General features: G+C 30.0%; 1 protein-coding gene across 2 annotated transcripts in view; it reads right to left on the reverse strand.

Annotated features, from left to right (window-relative positions):
• Positions 1-1,424: 1,424 nt before the first annotated feature.
• Positions 1,425-21,979, reverse strand: part of LOC129957202 (transcription factor cwo-like) — a 54,583-nt gene continuing 34,028 nt past the window's right edge. Inside the window, exons 1-5 of one of the 2 annotated variants that reach the window (XM_056069428.1) lie at positions 11,532-11,764; positions 5,517-5,618; positions 5,320-5,407; positions 4,340-4,522; positions 1,425-3,918 (exon numbers count right to left, since the gene is read on the reverse strand). In XM_056069428.1, the coding sequence (XP_055925403.1) occupies positions 2,567-3,918; positions 4,340-4,522; positions 5,320-5,407; positions 5,517-5,618; positions 11,532-11,561 (1,755 nt within the window). In that variant the 5' untranslated portion in view covers positions 11,562-11,764 and the 3' untranslated portion in view covers positions 1,425-2,566. Of the gene's footprint in view, positions 3,919-4,339; positions 4,523-5,319; positions 5,408-5,516; positions 5,619-11,531; positions 11,765-21,979 lie in introns of those variants that run through there. The other variant, XM_056069418.1, reaches the window with a different exon arrangement.

The following is a 21,979-nucleotide window of genomic DNA, read 5'->3' on the forward strand; positions in this document are numbered from 1 at the left end:
TCTTCTACCTTATCTTTATTTTTTTTAAATGAAATATTAAATATTTTATGCAATTGTCTATCTTTCCTTTTGATGCATGTTAAAGGAAATTCACTTCAAGAGCTTAAGAGATAGGTTCAATTTTTCCAACGTTGAATAAAATTATATATTTATATTATTAATTTAAAAGCGGTATGTTTTTTTTAAAGAGGCAAAGAGACATGCATATAAAGTGAACGATTGCACGCATCGGAGTTGATCTAATTTGACAACCAAAACAATGTTGCATTATGAAAGTGCAGCAAATTACTTTTAATTTCAATATAGAGTGTAATATAAAAATCCAATTGTGAAAAATATATTTGTTGGTTATTTATTCATTTTTTATATTTTCCGTGAAAAAATTCATCATTTGTTCCTACTTAATGATTACAGTAGATGTATGTTATGCAATAATATTATGTAACAGTAACTATTTATCCATTATACAAGTGCAGTAACATAGTTGTATAACAGTATCTTTGTAACATCTCGCCTCGTTCATTTTGAAAGTCCCGCCATTGATTTTTGATTTTGATGAATTGTGAAAATTAGATATATTTCGAACAAATTATCTAGAAATCCGATGCTTTTTATTAGAAATAGTGAAAGCAAAATGCATGACATACAATGATTATGCCATAGACTAACCGTCTCAAATTTCATTTTCTTAAAAACAGGTTTTATACAAAAATATTGGAATTTTGTCTTCTCAGGCAGTTAAAGTAATTAAAATTGCTCACTTTTCTGGGATGATGTTTGTTTTCGTAGTAAAATTTTTCTCAATTTTACTGTTTAACTTTCTTGTTTACGGCCGCCATTTTATCATGCTTTTCTTCCTTATTAAATTGCAATGAAATTTTATGCAATTTTACTTCCAAATCTTTAGATACTCTTCAATATAACCTATTCATATAATTTAAATATGTATTTTGATAATTAATTTGTTTTAACAGAATAACACGATCCGCTTTATCAAACGAATCACTTTCTTCAGGATTAAATCAAATATTTTTAATTTTTTTCAGTAAATTAAAATATTTAATTGCGGTTTTAGTAAATTAAATTATGATTAAAGATATTCGCAAATTCACTAAGAAAATTCTTTAGCTATTACTACAAACATTTTAATTTTATTTATTTTTTTTACAGCAAAGCAACTGAATTTATATTGACTTTTTTTTTTGCTTTGCTTTTTTTTAACTCTGCAATTTTATTTTTTAAAAAATAACTTTAATTATATTGTAAATGATACGTTGTAAAAAAATCAGATATCTGCTTTGAAAGGTTATTATTTTTAATCAACAACAACTGATTTAAAAAAAACATTATTTTCAATGTTTCACAGTTCTGAATACATGCATTGGTAGTATGTAAATATAAACTAAAAGACACACGACATCAAATGGCACAGAATATTTACTTTATTGAAATAATTTTTACAAGTTCAGTAAACACACATTCATATTTTATACAAGATAGCACAATGTACAAGCAAAAAAGATTCGGAGTAAACTGTGATTATTTTACAATTCCTGTAACACTTGCAAATGAGATGAGCTACATAGCGTCATAAGATCCATACATTTTCTCACTTTCTTAACACCTTAGTTTAAAGGCAACACAAACCAGTTTCTTCTTCATTAAATAACAAATACTAACCCAAATAAAATAGTTAACATTTTAAATATTTAATAACAATAAAGAATTTTATATAAATTTCGCAGGGATTAGAAGAATAAAGAATTTAGAAATGGAATCTTCAATGAAAAGCTCTTCATTTCATACAAAGCATGAATGCTTTCAAGCGAAATAAATACAGCCAGCTGCACAATTTTTCAAAGCTCAATATCTGACTCCAGATCACATAACAGATGTTTAATAAGTTAGGTAAAAAAATATTTAAATTAATATATCAGTTAACTATTTTTTTTAAACTATAAGACCATACCCAAATTCAAAATAAATAATATTCACCAGACATTTTGAACACGCTGGGTACTTTCTCATAAAATTTCATAATAACTGATTTACAGTAACATACATCACAATAGCATGTATGTTACTGTAAATGAATTTAATTTTTTTTTCAATTCAAAAATAAATATAATTCCATTATTTGAAAACAATGGAATTCAGATAATCGTCGATATTTAATTTATGTATATAATAATGTAATCTTTACTTAGTAAAATAAACTGCGGATTAAAATCCACTTTTTTATCACATACATGAAGGCCTGAGTTCTCGCAGAACTAGCCTCTCGACATTCAATGCACTACGCAGTTTATATCACAACTTATCTTCATCTAGAAGACATACCAACACTTTCGACTGTCTTTCAAATACCTTCTGTCTACATAATTTGATTTCCGAAAAAATGTATTTTTCTCTCATTTATATGAATTCCAAATATATTTCCAACAAATTTACATTCAATATGAAAATGAATCTATCACGAGATTTTGCAAACAAATGGAAAACTAAGAGTGAGAACATGAAGTCCTTTTCTTCCCAAAAAAGTACAGTCATGTGAAAAGAGAATGCCTTACGTGCAGCCATTTCTTGTGGGACTCGTAGGACATGGATAAAAGAGAGGCTTTTCAGGATAGACATAGCGATCGTGGAATTTGTCCATCAAATATGAGGAATGCGATCGGTACTGCAGAGAAGCGGAAGAGCCGTTGAGCTTTTCAACTTTCAAGGAATGACAGCTCAGATTCACACATATGCTAATAGGATGAAGAACGGGGGCCAATTCGTCCAATCCAGCCATGCAAGGAAGCAGCAGAGATGCATCGACAGTTAATGGAATGTAAAAAGTACCTTTGGGGTGTAAAGCAAAAATCGGCATGCCTTGTCCTTGGAGCGGGCTGGGCGATCGATTCGATAATCGATCTGGAGTATGCGGGTATGGAGATAAAGTTGGTGAATGATGGCCGTTGCTGGATTTCAGCATGGTAGGACAAGAATTATTCTCACCATTTGTGCTGTATCCAGAGCTGCTGCCGTTGGATCGAACAGCATGTGGTGGTGGAGGACTTGAACTCGACCCACAACTGCTTGCCGTTTCAGCATGAGAGTCCCAGTGTTGGCTGTTGTATGAAGAAGGTAGGCCAACACCTTCTGAATGGTTCACTCGCTCAGGTATTTTAACAGCGTGGTCTGGTGGTGGGTGGCTGGGCGGATATGGAGAGAATGCGTGACCGGTGTGTGAATTAGTAGAGCACAGTCCATTATGTACCAAACGATCTTCATGACCAGGCGGTGGATGTCCAGATCTTAATGGATATGGCTCAACCATGTGGATTTTATTGTTGTTATGATCTTCGTCCGGCAAAGACATTTTATCGGAGTGGTGACTGTCTGTTGGAGAAGACGTGTGATGTCTCAAGTCGGCGTTAAACCTGTGTTTGATATTATTCTTAAATTTGTAGCAACTTTCTTCAGTTTTAGGAGTTTCATTCTGACTGGATGGTGGTACAACGACCAGTACGGGCATAGGCACAGGAGACGGAGGACTATTGTTACCGTTGCTAACAGTGCGATTGCTGATACTGCCATTGTTACTGCTGTTACTATTATTCCTTGAAGGATCTTTGGGAACACCAGGATTCTGCAACATTTCTCGCAACTGACTCGTTACTTTGACCGGAGTGATGGAAGGTGGAGGTGGCTGAGAGTGGTGAGAATTGTTTTCGATTTCTTGTTTCAAGTCAGGCACATCTGGCTTAGATTCGTACGGAAAAGTGGAAACGTGGTTATTTTCCGGAGCAACTGCACCATTTGAGCAGTTATCTAATGGAAAACAAGAGTTCGAACGACTATCCACTTCCATTGCAACTTGAGGTTTAGTTTCATCGCTTATCATCATACCTAAAGCTTGTGTATAGCACAAACCTAGAAATTAAAAAAAAACACAATTAATGATTACATTATATTTATCAAATTCATAAAGTAATGATACAAACTGCATTAACAAAGAGATTATTCTTCATTTTATAAAGATATACAAAAATTCACCAATGGTTAGAATTTAGCATTTATGGAAAAAATAAAGGGGAAAAAATGACTACTTCCTGTTGATGCTAATGAAATAGCTTTAAAAAAACCTAGTAACGTAACTTGCTAAAAAATAGATCAAAAACATTATTTTTAAAATTCAAATGAATGACAAGATGATCCAGTATGTCTAATTAATAACGTTAATCTTTATTTTAGATTAAAAACAAGTATAAATGAAGAATATGACAAATTATTTAGAAGTCATTAAAATATTTTTTTCTTTCTTAAACACAATGAAAAAATAATAATACTTTACCTCCAGCAACTTTATCATAATGCTTCTGCAAATGATTGATCAATCTGACGCAAACACCATCTCCTGAGAATAAGCCTTCCGATTCTACCATAAAGCGAACTGTTTCCGACATACATTCGTGGTATCCAAGTCTATACTGACGTTTGTGATCCTGTTCGGTTGTTTTAGCTACTTCGCAATTAGCTGTAAGAACGAAAGATTAATTAGTAAATACAATATACATACATACATGTACGCAGAAATGAATAATTAAGCAATGCTTTAGTTTCCGATTAAGGTTACAAAATTATAGCCATAAAAACCAGAAACAACCAACCGAATTAAGAATTAGTTTTAATGTTTGAATTATTGACGTCTCCATCTTAAACCCTATGAGCCCAGACTTGTCTCAAATCGAATTCGAGAAAGACCTGGCCAGATATTTCCAGGAGCATACTTGAATTCTAAAAGTGAGTATTTCGCAACGGACCGCTCAAATGGGAAAGACGATTTTGATTTGTTTCCGTTCACGAAAAATTATCTAGCATTTTGAGGTCACACAAACTGAGCTCAACTCCACTTAAAAACTCAAAGCAATTGAAATATCTGTCAATCAACATAATTTAACATTATTATCATTACAGAAGTAGCGTTTTATTCTAAATCTTAAAATAAAAAAATTAACTCCGCTAGAACCTATGCATTTAGCAAGATAACCATAATTGTAAATTTTATAAGTAATTAATATTTAATTGTAAACGCTAATTATTTATAAAAATTACATTCACCATAGGAAAATCTTAATTTATTCATCGCTTTGTAATTATTTCAATTTTTAATTTGTGAACGGTTTGGCTCAGTAAATATATGGTTCTTTTGTATTTAAATTACTTACTTTCCAATAATTGCGCACTAATGTGATTGATTTATGATTCAATTGGCGATTTTTATTATCATAGCATCACAATTAAAAATAACATTTTAACCATCTTCTAACTCACCTGGATCTTTGCATGGATGCGCTTGAAGATGCTTCAAATGTTTAATAGCCATTTCTATGATCTCAGTCTTTTCTATTCTGCCACGACCCTGAGAAGAAAGACATCGTGGATTAAAATACATGTGGACCATCATCCAGATTATAATTAAAAATACGTTATTTCAATTTATCCGAATGAATATCTAACTAAATAAGTACCTTTTTCAAATAGTTAGTGGGCACAAGACGGCTGAGATCGGCGAGACAGTTGTTCATTCTGTCCCGCCGCCGCTTCTCAATAATTCGATGCGACATCGGGTCCTGGAAATAAACAGAGCAATCATTAGAAACATAGTTGATAATATTTCATACAATTTTTTCATTGAAATTCTCTGTATTATGAAAGTACAGAGATTACAGCAAGATGAGTTAAAAAACAAGTCTATGCTTATGCTGCGGTCAGGTCAGTCACGTTTTCTGAGGTTAAGCAAGATTAAATGGTGTCCAGAACACAGTATCGCCCCCCTCACACACGCACACCTGCATACTCATCATATTGGTCTTAAAAAGTGAAATGAATGCACTAATATTTTGTTTTCCCACTGAAGTCTGGAATTCGGGGTCTTCATAATCCATACCCATCGCTTCCCATTATTGCTGCCTGTTTTAACTTGGAAAGTAATTACGATATCATACCGAGTCTTACACCTCGCATCTTTAGAAGAAAACGTAATTACTCTAAAAATTTTAAATATTCCTGTTTTGTTTATTTTACGATTGAAATAATTTAATTTTTAACAATGTCATTACAATAAACTCAATTAGAAAAATTAATTGAATTATGTAAGAACATCAAAAACAATTTGGAGAAAAATTGTGAACTTTTGGATTTGAAAATTTGGTTTTTAAAAGATTTAATCTGAATTTTATATAAAATCCCACAACTTTAGAAAAAGTAAGCTCCAAAAAACTTGGCCCCCAACAACAAAGCAAATTACTGTACTTTTTACGATTAATAATCTGATACAATAATAAATAATGAAACAATGAAGGTACAAAGTACAAAAATTTTATCTTTTTTTATGAAAACAAAACCGCTTATTATTAACAATCTAATAAATAAAGGAACAACAAATGTAGAAAGTGCAATATTTAATCTTTTTTTCAGTTAAAAGATTAATTTTTTTTTTCATCTCAGTGCTGATTTCTAATATATCTTGAAGTTTTTGCATATTTTTAAGGAAACAATTAACCTTTAATGAATCCTTTTTTTATAGCAGAATACATTCTTTTGAAATATAGTTTTCACTATATTTTTTTTTCAGATATGAATTATCACAGATATGATTCGCAAACCATTAGAATACAGTCATTCTTAATTTAAAAAAAAAAGTTTCAGTCATTCTTAATTTTAAAAAAAAGTTTTGCAATAAAATGATCAAAGTCGGCTTTTTGTGTCTCTTTTTAAATGTTATGAGAAAGACAATTCTTATTCATCGATTTTTTACAAAAATAAATAATAAAATTACATAATAAACATGATATTTTACGTTTTAACTCAAGCATTATCAATTAAGTTAGCATTATCATTAACTCAAGCATTATCAAGCGATAATCAATTTTAAAAGCAAAAATTTTTGTTTTTTTAATAAACAAAAAAATCTGTTTTGTTGATCGTTGCATAATCAAGTAACATGTCACGAGATTGACCTTAGCTGTTATTGACAAGATACATTCATTGCACAACGTTTTCGAAATTCTAGAAGGCGGTTGATTACGAATTCGGCATAGCTATTCATTTATTTCTAATATAATATTTACCCAGCTTAACCCGGACATTAAAAATTTTAACCTGAAAACTTTCTTAAATAATAATGAGTTTAAAAAATAAGAATGTAGAGAGGACAAATTTCTGAACAATATTCAGTAATATTCAATATTCAGTAATCCAGCAAATGAAATTCATGTAGATTAATAAAAATATTCATATAGGGGAGATTTATTATATTTTGTATGTATCTTAAGGATACATACAAAACAATTTTCACATGGAAAGAAAATCTTCACAAATCTAAATATCCATTGAGGTTTCATTCCAGATACTTATACAGTTATCGGTTTGATATGAGGAAAATATTTTTTTCCAAATTGTAGGTATACTGCCCTCTCTCTTACTTTTAATGATAGTACAACGGTTTCAGTCAAAACCTGGAAATAAGCAATTTCGTGGATAAACGGACTTCGTGATTTTTATGCTATTCCCTCAAAGGCCACGGATAATTTGAGGTCGAATGGAGTTTCATGGCAATATTTTCTTTTCCAAAAACAACCGCCATTTTTGTGACGAGACGTGACGGCCTTCATAATACAATGGCATTGGCCTTCAGTACATCAGACTGAAAGTCAAAAAAAGGCCACCACAACACAATACAGTCCGTCTCTTCCAGGCATAATGAATAAATACATCAAGAAAAATAAGTACACAAAATTTTGACAAGTTATTTTGGTTGAAGTGTCTAATTTCGCAAGAAATCATTTAGCAATCACTATGAAAATGATTGCCGATTCAAACAAACATTCCTCCATCCAAATCTAATTGTCCTTTTACTCATTGTATTTTTTATATATTCATCCTTGAATCGCAAGAATCTATTTAAGGCCAATACAATTTTCGATACTCCATAAAAATATTATATTAATAAGAATTAAAACACTCAAGATCGATGTACAGATTTGATTTTGAACTGACTATGGCACAATGCATTGCAGGTTCTATGTAAAGACATCATAATACCATCATGAGGTATTTCGCCTGAAGTACATATACCCAGCTCTCAATTAATATTTGGATGAATTAAAACCAAAACGAAATCTTAGTCCATATTATCAATCATCTTATCGTATACGAATTTGCAGAACATGTTTGATTACCCATTCGAAAATAGAAGGAAAACGCTATTTGTATGGAAAACATTTTTATAGAATTGGTTCTTAATTCGAAATGAAATTTTAGGTGACGTCCTGCTAGCCCAATTACAGATCTGGTAAATATCCTTCAAATTCCAAGTTCCAGCTAAAAATGCTTTGAAAAAATAATGCATTTAATGTTAATTAACAGAAAATTATTTATAGAAATATAAACAATGAATCCAGCAAAAATTTATCAGCATCACTGGAGAAGTCGTTTAAAAAAAGTCATGCTCAAATATTATAGTTTGATTTTTTAAAAAAAAAAAGGAATGAATCTTAACAAGCAAAATTCCACTTATTCCATATTTGTAACTTTAAAAAAAAATATCCTTAGATGATAGTTGCATAATCAAGTAACACGACACGAGACTGGCCTTTGTTATTGTTGGTACGATGTCGAATTGCGCAACAAATGTTTCCGAAATTCTAAAAAGCGGTCGGATTGAGAGTGCAATTTTTGTTTTGTTTCCATATATAACATATTAATCAATTTAATCCTAAAACTCCGTTAAATAATAATGAATATTAAAATAGAAATAAGATAGAGAGAGGAAGAATTTCTGAACAAAGTTTAATATGCCATTTTTAAAGTAAGAAATAAATGTATCATAAAAATAAAGCTTAAATAATATTTTAAAGCAATTCTTCTTCAGTCAAAAGTCATATTAAAAAAATTCGTCAATAATTAAATTTGCTTGCTTCTATTTATTCTACATTTTAGCATTATTAGCCTGTCACTGTCTGTTTATGCTAATTTTGACTATATTTGATACCAAAGCATTCATGATAACATTCGTATAGATGGTACAAGTTTAAGAGTACATTCATTTAGAATAATTCAAATATTCATTAATCTAGTCAAACCTTTGCTCCATTAGCAATAGTTATACCGAGATTAAAAAGCAAAAAAATGAATTTTATTCTGTACCACCCCATTCACATCAAAAATTTAAATAATGCAATTTTTTTCATATTAAATCTGATGGCCGTATACTTCGAACATCTCTCATCGTTATCTGCAAAAGCACATATTAACCAATCAGGCAGTTAAAAGTATCAGTAATAAAATGGCTAATAATCCGCAATACATCAAATTTGCCTCCAAAAATTTGTTTGATACAAACGACCTCTCGATATAATATCTACTCTGAAGCGAGCAAACACTTTTAGAACAACAAAAGCGATTAAAAAGGTGTAGGGAAATTCTCCCATCATAACAGGGACAATTCGGACAACAGAACTAAAAGATTGCAAAACAAGATGCAATTTTGCAACCACGCAACATTACGTACCGATAACATGAGCAGCTGATTTTGAACAAGGACTTAACCGTCTGTTCTTTCGAACTGGTTTAATCAGCGTTTTGAGTTCTGCCGAACTCGTGCAGACTGATATACAAAAGTAATGACGACAGATGTCGCAAAGTGAAACTTCGGAATTTGAAGTTCGTATTAAGTCACGTTTTTTCGGCGTTATCATGGTTTCCAAGACGATGATAGATGATAATATTTTTTTTAAAAAAAAGTCTCGTTTCAGCGCACTTATCTGTTGCACGGAGCCTGTAAAATTTATCGCACTTTTTCCTCGAGTCAACGGGCTTCCGTACTATGATCTCTATGATAAAAGCCATTTTAAGTGCAAGGAAACTTGCACTTAACTCAAACATATTTCCCTTTTAACGATTGGGATCTTTTCCATTTATTTTAATGATAGCACTTATTATGTGATTATCGTTTTATTATTATTATTATTATTATATATATATATATATATATATATATATATATATATATATATTTCCGATTTTAAACAGAATACTAAAACAGCCATTTAAATTTAAAAGTTCACACAATAAATTGGACTATAATTTATAAAAGTCATTCATTTATCTTCAAAATAATAATGTAAAATTGGTTTAACAGATGAAGATTATAAAATATCTTTAGAGACAGACAAATGCAGTAAGCACCTGATAAATCGAAGATTTTATTTTAAAACTGGAGGTCAGTAAATATTTTATAAAAAACAGACAATTTAGACTTTTTAGACAATTATTATTCGTCATTGTTTTTAATAACCTGAAATCGAAAAGATCTGTGCCATCAGAATACGATTATACTGACTGAACAATTCGATTATTCAAGGTCAGATTTCAATCACTTTCTATCGTTCTTTAACAAACAATGACCTGAAATTCAAAGTCGTTTTAGCCGACAAGTTCTGTTCTTAATTTGCTAACCAGAATATACATCACAGAAAGTAATTACTTGAAATCTAAACTTTATGAAAGATTGCTTTTCTTCAAAGCATACAACTTTTACAGAAAGTATTTTTGTGAAAAATATTTTACGTAATTATTTGTTACTTTATCACAAAAAATCATATCTCATTGACATTATTACGAACATATTTTTAATAAAAAATTGCTACATATAAAGTTTAATAATCAATAAAATTCGAAATCTAATTTAAGTTGACAGTATTTTTGAGTGGCCCGGCCCTGCGGTTACTACAGAATTCAAGTACTCGATAAATATACTATTCGTAATTTTATAGCATTTCATATTCAAATCAGCACCTTTTAAATTTTATCGCGATTTCTCCCGCTATTTTTGAGTTTGTTTATTTTTATCTGAAATTTACTGTTTTCATCAAAGAACCTTGTTTTAAATCGCGACTTCTTAAACTGTGGATTAGTGTTTAATGCGATCCCAGTATTACAACATATATTCTTTTATTATATATTTTTCAGATTTTACAAGTCTTTTTAGATGAAAATGGATCACCGGAGGGGGGGGGGTTAAGAAATCTCGTTTCATTTTATACTGCAGTCAAACTTAATGCACTTAGAATCAATAAAATTCCTTAGAAAGCAGGTCGGATTGTACGTTCATTATTTACGAATTTTAATGCCACCTAATTTTAAAACCACTTCTGCTGGGCAAGAAAAATCTAGAGACGAGCCTCAGCACTGTTTTAGCTTCATCCATTTAATCAAGGATAGTATTAATATTGTTTTTAAATTAACGACTTTTACAAGGAGAATTCATCGCTATAGTTAAATAAGGTCTAATATAAAAACCAATTAGTAATATATGCGTATATAAACAAGATTTTACTTTTGAAATAGATATTACAAATAAACTTCATGATGTTAAAAGAACATTTTATTCAGAATTTTGAATTTTAATAGCGTAACCATATTCTAAGGTCAATAAAAATACATTTTTCAATCAGCGTATTAAATAAAGTAATTTAACTCACTTTTCTCAATGAAATTTCACAGTCCTTCATTCAACAGGTTAAGAGTTACCATATAGAAAAACACAAGCACACAAAAAAAGCTTATCCAAATTTTGTTTTTCCCAAGTTGGCACGAGATGCACGCACGACCATGAGAGAAAGATGTTTCAGGTTACAATAATCCCCAAACTCGATGCGGTTTTACTTAGTGAACACTCTCGTCGTATATAACGAACGCGCCGCGGTAAGTCCATGCGTACTTTCCTCTTGTCTTGTTCGTATCGAGGTTACCGTGAGGATCCGAGTTGCGCCAAAGCAATTTCGCCAACTATGTATTGAAGAGGGGAAAGAGAAAGCAAACGGAATCTACATCAAAAACCATTTAGATTTCTTTTCTTTTTTTTTTTTTCACCGTATCTCTCTGTGGACTCTAATAGAAATATTTCCTTTGATTTCGAGAAAACTCGAAAATGTTTCATTAAGCGGCAACTATATAGAATTCGGAACAGTTATTTCTTTTTCTTTCCAATGATATCGTCGAAACATTTTATAACGTTCGATATCTAATGGAGAAAATAATTTCGAAGATTAATACCTGTTTTCTCCTTTTATTCGTTTCGAGATTTATAAAAAAGGATAAAATTGAAGTCCCAACTAACGAGAAAAGTAGGTTATCTCTTTTAATGTTGATATTCTAGAAATTCTTTTATATATTTTTTAAATTGATAATTTTTTTCATATTGCAGCAATCTTTTAGAGAAAAATGTCGCTAATGAATCTATATGTATGCAAAATGTTAAAACTAATAAAAAAATTATAAATTATCGTTAAGTATCGTATTAATTATAAGTTATAGATTTCGGCAATTAACTCTGCTCTGGAGGGTTTAAACATTATTTCAAAATGAAATTCTACGATACATAAATGCTTTTGCTTTAATCTTACAAAATAAAAATGCACCAATAATTATTATAAGTACTTGTAAGATTATCTCTATATTTGCTATTAAAGTATACAGTGCTTAAATTTGATGATTTTTGTTGCATGCCAGAGCCTAGATAATTGTACCCAGATTGAGTGCAAAAAGATATCAAAAAAGAAAAATAAGTCTTTAATGAAGGAAGTTTAAGAAATAATAATATTAGAAGAATCCAATACATTTCAGACTCTTTGCAATCATAAATAAATAAAACAAACAATTCAAATCAAAATCACTAGAGGTCGCTTATTTTATTATTAACTGAAGAACAAAATACTAGTCCACATATAGGAGGTTTTATAATTTACTATGATAATATACTTGAAGAATAAATAATCAGTGTTATAAAAATGATTTGATAAAAAGTCCCAGATAAATTTGCACTCTAATTAAAAATTGCCGCTGTTTCATGTAGTATATTTTTATTTAAAAAAATCTGCGAAATATCAGATAAAGAAATAGAATTTATCTGAATTTATGAGGCAGTACTTCTATAAAATAGCTAATTAAATTAACAGATTACGTTTAATAATTAAAGTATCGACTGCATTTCAAGAAAGATAAAATAAGGCAATAATTTATATTCTTGATGATTTTAAATAAACATTTTTCTTTCCTTTTTTTCTTTCTAAAAGCAACTTCCAAGTTCCAACATCTTCAAAAATTAAAATTTACTTATTTTAACAATTGGCAAACAACTGATGATTGCTTATCTGAAGCAAGTTGTCTACTTCAAATCCAAAAAGTTTAAAGTCTAAAAACAAGATAAAAAAATATCAAATTCTTGTTTTGAATTTTAATGTTCAGATAATGAAAATCCAATGAAAAAAATTAATAAACAAAATTAACACTTACTTTCATCTTCTTATTTGACACAACTGCGTCTTTATAAATTTCTCTCGCAGTGGTTTTGAAAAAGAACTGCGGAATCATGAAATCTGCGGGGTAGTCAGCGCAAAGTACAAAAAACAAAATATAATACTGGATAACAATCGAAATTAAGTTTGTAATAGAATTTTTAAAGAGGACTACAACTAAAAAGTTTTATCCTCAAGAAACCATTACCATTTCGTGGTTAGTCAGAACATCTGCTAAAAACACAACCTCCACCATCATCATTGCACATTTGTCATTAGCACCTAACCTTCAGATGAGGGCTTTTTTTAGATTAGCAAACACACCAAGAGGATCAATATGTCTCTAGTAGTGAGCTAATACCGAATTCTATTTCACTAAGTCTCAAGTTCAATAGCAAACCTAACGTCATCAACACAGTTGACTAATTGACCTTGTCCCCGATTCGCATAGTTCTCAATAGCGTGATTCCCATTTTGCACATGCGAAGGGCATTTATTTACACGTGATTTTGGTCGATTAACACCGGTACGTTAAGAAGCCCCCACCTTTTCACAGTCTGGCAAGAATGTGCGCAACGAACCAAAATACGTCCTAATGAACCAAAATACTAATTCAATTTCTTTCTTTTTTAATGTAAGAGGTATCAAATTAATACATCCAATGATCAGAATAAGAATGACGCAATGAAAAAAGCCTGCAACGGTACATTTCTTTTTCTAACTTGTTACGATCAAATGAATACTTTCCGATGTCTATAAAGACAAGCTTCAAGTATTTTAGTAACTGAACAAGACGCTTGCTATTCAGTAGTTTAGAAATAATGTTTAGGTTTTTTTAACTTATATAATTATAATTTTTATAAGCAAAACTGAATACATTTAATAAAAAAAATTTAAATTTTAAAAATACTTTTATTGTCTATTAAAAAGTATTTTTTATTTTAATCTTTTTCGTACTTTTTAGCTTGATTGACTTAATCCTCTACGTATTTTATGAAGGAATCTCGAAATTACTTTTTTTTTCCTTTAAATTCTTTATCATGTGACGCTACACAAGTTGAATCCATTTCATTAAATCAATCTATTATTAACTGATAAATAAGTTTTGAAAAGATAACACATAAGTGTAACGATACACAAAGGATGGAAGGAATGTATGTGTATATATGTGTGTGTGTTACGGTTAGTATTATTAATTATAGTGAGTTTATTACATATATGTATATATTCCAGCATTTTAAAAATTATTTCCTTAGAATTTCATTTAGATTTTAGAGATTAAATATCACCTTAATTATTTTTTTAACAAAACAATTCATATTGATTTTTAAAGCAATATGAATTTAGAATGGAATTTGAATTTATAATATGAATTAAATACTTAATATTGCATAATATATTAGCTTCATTAGCCTAAGCATAATATAAAGTTAAAAAAATGGAATTAACTTTAATAAAATTTTGAAAAAAATTTTTTAACGTGAATTAATTTATTCATGCTCGAAGAAAAATTGTAATAATGATTAACAGTCGCCAAAAAGACCAACAGTTTTCTAAAGAAAAGATATATTAAAAAAAGGAAAAGAATATTTATGATCGCAGCAGCGTTCACCTTGCAATGTCGAATGGAGGTGATAAATATTGGAGGGATAAGTTGCCAAATGTTGCAACCCTACCATCAATGTGCATGCCAAGCACGTGACGGACGTATCGAGGTCTCACGTGTCCACGTGCGAGCACATGACGAAAGTCGTCGCCAACATTTGGCGTGCTTCCAGACTGTGGGACCTTGAGTTAAAAGAACACGTGGCTGTGTTTCGGCGCTCCGTAAGATAGCTTCACCTTTACGCTTCCTGAAAAGTTCTCTCGCACTGGCCATTTCCCACCCACCTTCCTAATCTGCATTGGCACACTGATAAACGAAAACAACAAATAAATACTAGTTACTACAGACCGTTACAAACGCAAACATTTTCTCTCCTATTCAAAAAATTAGCATTTTGTTATTCTTTAAATAGAAACAGCTGTACAAAGCGACGGGTAAGCGGGGGTAAGAAAAATTATAAATTTTAGAATTAAAATAAATATTAAGACTCAAAAATAAAATTAAAAGTTTTTTTTTTTTTGAGATCTACTGGAATAAAAAATATTACATAAAACTTTTGAAAATGAAGTTAAAGAAAATATAATAAAACATATTACATAAATTTTTAAGAACATAAGCTTTATAAATCGCGTAAGAGTCATCGTACATAAATAAATTAGATTTTGATAAAAAGTATAGATTTCACGGCTTCTGAATTTTTCTGACAAATTCTGCATAGTTGTGCGGAATATAGATACACTAAGTTGCGAATCGTTACACTAAAACATAAACTGAAAATTACATGAAGAATTAATTTATATCTTATACAAAAAAGTGAAATTGCATTAAAAATAAATAATTTTGAACGAAATTTATAACAATTCTTACATAACGCAAGCCATCAGTGTAATGTTTGCTATGAAGTTTATTTATTTATTTATTTTAACACAAACACACACAAAATAAATAAATCCTGACCGTCACTGTATTAAAGTCTACAACCCTCTCCCCCTCCATGATTGACAAAAATAAAAAAAGAATTTAAAAAAATTAAGAAATTTTTCTTTTGACGACTTTAATTAAATTCTTTCTGCTTTCCTAATTAATTTTGATAAATAAACCATTTAAAAGTGAGTGAATCTGAATCTCAATCATGTCATGAATTTTTGATTTTTTTCACAAGTGTTTAGAATTTCTATTTTTTTTTTTTTTTTTTTTTCCTTCTTCTAATGGCTGTTTCGTTGAAATAAATGTTTGTTTAATACATTTCTCACGCAAAAATTTACATTTATTAACGATATAGTATATGAATACGATTGATTAATTTAACAATATTAGTAAAATATTAAATTTCAGAAGGTTATCACGAAGAAAGAATCCGTCGATTTATAACACTCAAAATCATAAATTTTTCTCCTCTGCTAGAGCTGCTAGAGATAAATAGGACCGCAATCCAAATTATATATTTACATAAAGTATCATTATATTATTGAAAACTGCATAATGTGCAAATTATATACCTAGTAGATTTCAAGTTTTGGATCGTGACAACCCCAGAAGTCTCTTGGACAAATGTTAATGTTTATTAATTGTTATGGTCTCTCTTTTACATGGGTGTCATTAAATCAAAGCAAAATACTTAATAACATGCACAAGCCTCGTCAAATTTACAGCAACCAATTGTGTCATGTGCTGTTTCAGAACAGAAAAAAAAATTATCCAGTCAAGGTTACAGTTTACGCTGGCAATGTCACGTGCCTTCTAATCGAACTCGCTCTCCACCTCTGCGGTAAACGTAGGCGACACGCAAACGTTCTCAATTCGAACACAAGAACGCTACGCATTACAACAGTTGTTGTTGAACTGTCCTGGAAGAAATTCTTGTTCTCCTTGCCCTCTGAATATGGCAACGGGACCTCCCTCCCCTCCCTTCAACAATCACGTCCAATTGCGCAGTTTATTTGTTGGCTTTTAGCCACCATTATGTGTTTGCTTACTCAACGAGGATTTGCCCAGAAAAAAAAGGTGAAAAGTAAAATAAAGAAACAAGCACACAGATTAGCACTGCTGACTAGCTCTCATAAGTGTGACGTAATGCTGAGTGCACATAAGATCTGTAATGATAAAGTGATGGCAAAACTACTTCTTCCTTGGTAGCATGAGAACGAGGGAAAAAATACAATTGGTGGAAGATATGATATACTGCTAAGGAATAAAACTAGGAATTACAATAAAGCCTCAAAAATTACTAAAGCGCCATATCAATAAAAAAAATCGATCAATTTAAAATTTATTACATTTTGACATCTATTTTTTTTAAAATTTAGCATCGAAAAAAAATATTTGGTTCACAAAATTCACCTCTCAATTACAACACGAAATGTGTATTACATGTGAATGAAATGCGTTGTACTATAGTTGCAAAATTTAAAGTAGTTTTTAATCTTTTGCCTCATAACAAATGAGTGCAGATAGTGACATATTCAAGTACTTGAATATTAAATAGAAAAACACATTTCACAGCATAGCCACGTGGCTTACACTATCTACAAATTGCATACTACGGCGATACATGTTTTTCGTAAAAACAGAGCCCACGTTGAAATTCGTAAACGTGAGTGCTTCAGCCCCAACGTGTTCCACATCGCGTTTTTTTAAGGGTGGGCCAATGCATACATCCACAAGAAGGTCATCCTATCACGTGGGTCACGTACACACTATTTAAGCAATTAGTTTAAGTATTGAAATAAATTACTGACTTTCATTAAAAAAATATAATGAAATTTAAGTACCAACAGGTCATTAAATCTAAAAGGACTATTTTACATCTGAATAATGCATGCACTTAAATATGTACAAACGAAAGTAAAATATCACCAAACAGTAGTAATTAATGCACTCAATCTTCACTTAGATGAAGATAATACGGACACTCTTAAATAATTTATTAAGATAACTTTTCTTCAAAGAAAGAAACACAAACTATTAATAATTAATTTGAATTGATAAGAAATTTGAAGTAGCAAATGGCGAGTTTTTTTTCTTTTTATTTATGGTTTACTACAGAGACATAACATCATTTTTTTTCTAATATTATAGCGTTAAATATAAATACTATGAATTAACAGGTTTCTTTTCATACACGTTTTCTGATAATGTTTCAAAATCAAAAAATACATTGTTTAAAGACACGGTTCAACTCGAGCATACTAGGTTTCTAACTTCCAGCCGATATTAAAATCAAAATTCGGATAAATTCATTTTTGTTTCAAATAAAATTATACAAAATGATTTTAAATTACAAGGAGAAAGATTTAAAACATCTCCCCTCTCTCTCATTTAAACAGGTGAAAAAATATTTTGCTCACATTGATTTCGATAGATCTTACTGATTTCCCGTTTTTTCGCCATCAATGAATTCAAGCACAAAAAATAAAAGCATAAAAACTGTATTATTAAAGGATAATATTTAAAGTCATCAGACATTCTGGTTAAGTCACGACTTTGAAATAATGCCCCATGTTATTCCAATTTTTATTTATAAGAAAATTAATAGAGCTAAAAAAATTTCTTTAAGTAATCAGATTTAATTTTAAAAATTGTGTGTTTTTTTTGCAGAATTTTTTTTTGCCTTACTTTTAATAAGTATTAAAAATTATTATTCTTAATTAAAACAATAATAATGATTCAAAATGACAACACATTTAAAAAGGAAATTCGAACCTCAAGTTCGAAATATCGTAGTTTGATAATGTATTAGGCTTGATTCATCTAGGCTTTTTACTTTTAAAATTTGCTCTAATTACATAGCAGTACACAATAAAATGCATTTAATATCATCACAAGGCGCGTAAGTATAAATACAAAACTAAAATCATAAAGAGTATCGTTGCAAAATAAGAATAAGCGTATTTTTAAAGATTCATTAAAATTAGAAAAAATGCACTGAGATAAAACTGGAGTTACATAGGAATTTCTTTTTTCCGTTCTTTTAAAGTGGTCGGAATTTACTAAGTAAAACATCAATATTTTTATTAATGCTTAGTTAAAAATTTTACTAAAATTTTGAAAACCCCTATCTTAGTAAGCACTGATTACCCAAGAAGCAACAACTTGTAGAATTTATTAACTCTAGATACAATGATCTGGACATGTTAAATGATTTCTTCATTATGCATGATGTAATTTACAAATCAAATGTCAGTTTATAAACATTACCAAGCAAAAAATAGAATAGCAAAAGAGAGAATTTCTTCGTTCCTTCCAGCTTTTCTTTTCTTATAATTTCTGATATTCGTCATTGCGTTTGATTTTTTTAAATGTATGTTTTAAAAATCCTATCACCTCGCCCCTCCCCTTTCAAATAGCTAGTGTCTCGTAACCGTCTGAATTCTGGTAAAACCCAGGATTCAGTCCAGAAATCCTCCCACTTTAACTATATCCAACTAGAGGTTTGATATTTCTATTGATATATTTTCAGATTAATATGTCAAAACACTGAGAAAACTACTGTTAAAGGTCATTTCAAAAACAAACAGACCGATGAACTTCTAGTAGGTACCTCAAACAGCTTTTTTCCCCTTAAAAATAACCTAAGGTAAGGCCCACAAGTACATATTCCAAGTGTTATTTTCAGACTTGCTATTTCTTTCTACTACGTATTCAAGGAATAGAAGAAGTTGCCAAAGTATGTTGCGAAATGTGTGGGGCGCTAATTGAGTAATGCGTATATTTTCACTGATTTCTTTGTCCAAAATAAGTGCTTTCAGATGATTCAAAGTAGAAATTGCAAACCATATTTTTAATATGACATCTCTTAAGACTATTTCCTAATATATATATATAAAGACTCTGAAAATTATCCATAATATCTATCGGTGTCAACAAAACTATCAATACTCTTTTTTCCTTATTTTTTTACTTATGATCTTTGGATTCATTAATGTTGCGATTAAGAGAACATGCTATCGTATTCAACACAAGTATAAAGTTATTTCTCGAAAATTTAATTTCAAAACTCGATGAGATGACTCTTAAGAATCTATTTTTCATTCTAAAGCATAATTACGAAATAAAATATATTAGTCGTGAACAATTCATTACAAGATTAATAAAAATACAATTAATGAAGAATTGTGAACTTGATATTTAATCCCACTCATTAACAACTATGCTATATTTTCTTTATAAACATTCAATAATTTATTAATGCAAACAATCCAAAGACTGGAAAAAAAAACGATTATTTTTTAAAAATTTTATCATAAAAACTTTAAAAAATGATAACAGCCAAAATATTTATCTGTTTTTTTCCCCCTCTAAGAAAGATACATAAATTCAAAACCGAAATGATGGCCACTTTATAGTCTTGAAACATGAGTTTCTTTAAAAATATGATCTTAAAATGCCAATGCTTATATAAAATAAGTGTACCCTTTTTAGAAGCATAAAGAGAGAGAGGATTCAAGACTTTACAAAGGGTGTAGATTCGACTTTAAAGAAAGCACTAATATGGAGGAAAACATCTGTGCGTTTAAAAGTGGTCTAAACGCAAATATATAACATAGGGACGAAAAATAATAGCATGCCTTGGGACCATTTATTCATATTTAACACTGATTGTCTTAATTTTTTTTATTAATATTATTCAATAACTAACAGTTTTAATAACTACAGAATTGAAATAATACAGCAATATTATTCAATAACTACAGTTTTGATATATAGTTCTATAGATATACAATTTCGATGGCAATACAGCATACAACCTTTCATTTAACTAGCTTATTGATTTTACTTCTATCCCGTTGATATAAATATGAAGACAGAACAAATAACAGCAACTTGCTAAAGAATATGACACAAAATTTCATAAAAGTCAACAACTGCCGTGATGAAAACTATAAGCCAAATTTTATCCATCCAGGTCGGGTTTTTTTGGGGAGGGGGGTGGGTATTATATTCATATGGGCAAAGGTGGTTGAACAGACTTGCCGCTGACAGATTTTATCCAAAAGTCGGCATAGATCTCTAAATTTACAATTCAGATAGGATGACTTAGTTACCGTGTTCACATACTGATAAACATAGTTGTATAAATATTTTTTTTGTATCGACCTTTACAGACCCAGGTAGATACAAAACTCCGAGATTCATTAAAATCTCAAGGTTGAATTTTTGGACAATTACAATGCTTCCCTTTCGCATATTTCAAGTACGAAAAATCAAAAACATAACACCGTAAAGAAAACTGAATAAATAGGACGAGAGCTTAAATAATCCAGAAAAAGAAGAAGAAACAAAAAGAGTCTTAAAACTTCCCGAGCCCCTGTTTACGCCCAACTGCTGACTAGTGAGGCCGGTCGAATCCAGCAGTTCTGTTATTGGCTTCTGCCTTTACACTTTCCGTTGCGTCGAAGGAGGACAGAAAGAGAGAGAGAAAACGCGGAACTCGCGGGGATCTGTCTCGATGTTAAAAAGAAGGTTGGAGGATGGAAAGAGTAAACAACACGTGATTCGTAAAGAGAAGGAATGCGCTTGTTTTTCGTAGGGTACTGGGAACAGAATAATTTTGAAAGGCGGCTTAATGGTAATGACGATTCGTTTTTGTTGCACATCTTTCAAGTGGAAGATGTGGACAAAAATGATGTAATCTTCTACCTTGAGATGAATCAGCAGACTCAGAAATACAGTAATCAATCGAATCACTTTCGTTATAAAGAAAGCAGCTTTGATATTTTTTCTCTATCATCGATATTTTAAAATTTATTTTGAGTTTACAGCTTGATACACAAAATAATACAACTTTTTAAATTTCGTTATATATATATATATATATATATATATATATATATATATATATATATATATATATATATATATATATATATATATATATATATAACTTTTATTCAGTTAAGTACAAAAGTTAGTTTAAAAATATGATATATAGTATGAAACAATGCGATTATAAACTTGTGTAATAAATGCTAAGAAAATATTTCCTGACAAATTCTATTATAAAATTAAAACGGAAATTTAACAAATT

Source organism: Argiope bruennichi, chromosome 2 (genome assembly GCF_947563725.1).
Source record: "Argiope bruennichi chromosome 2, qqArgBrue1.1, whole genome shotgun sequence".
In the NCBI taxonomy this organism is placed as follows: domain Eukaryota; kingdom Metazoa; phylum Arthropoda; class Arachnida; order Araneae; family Araneidae; genus Argiope; species Argiope bruennichi.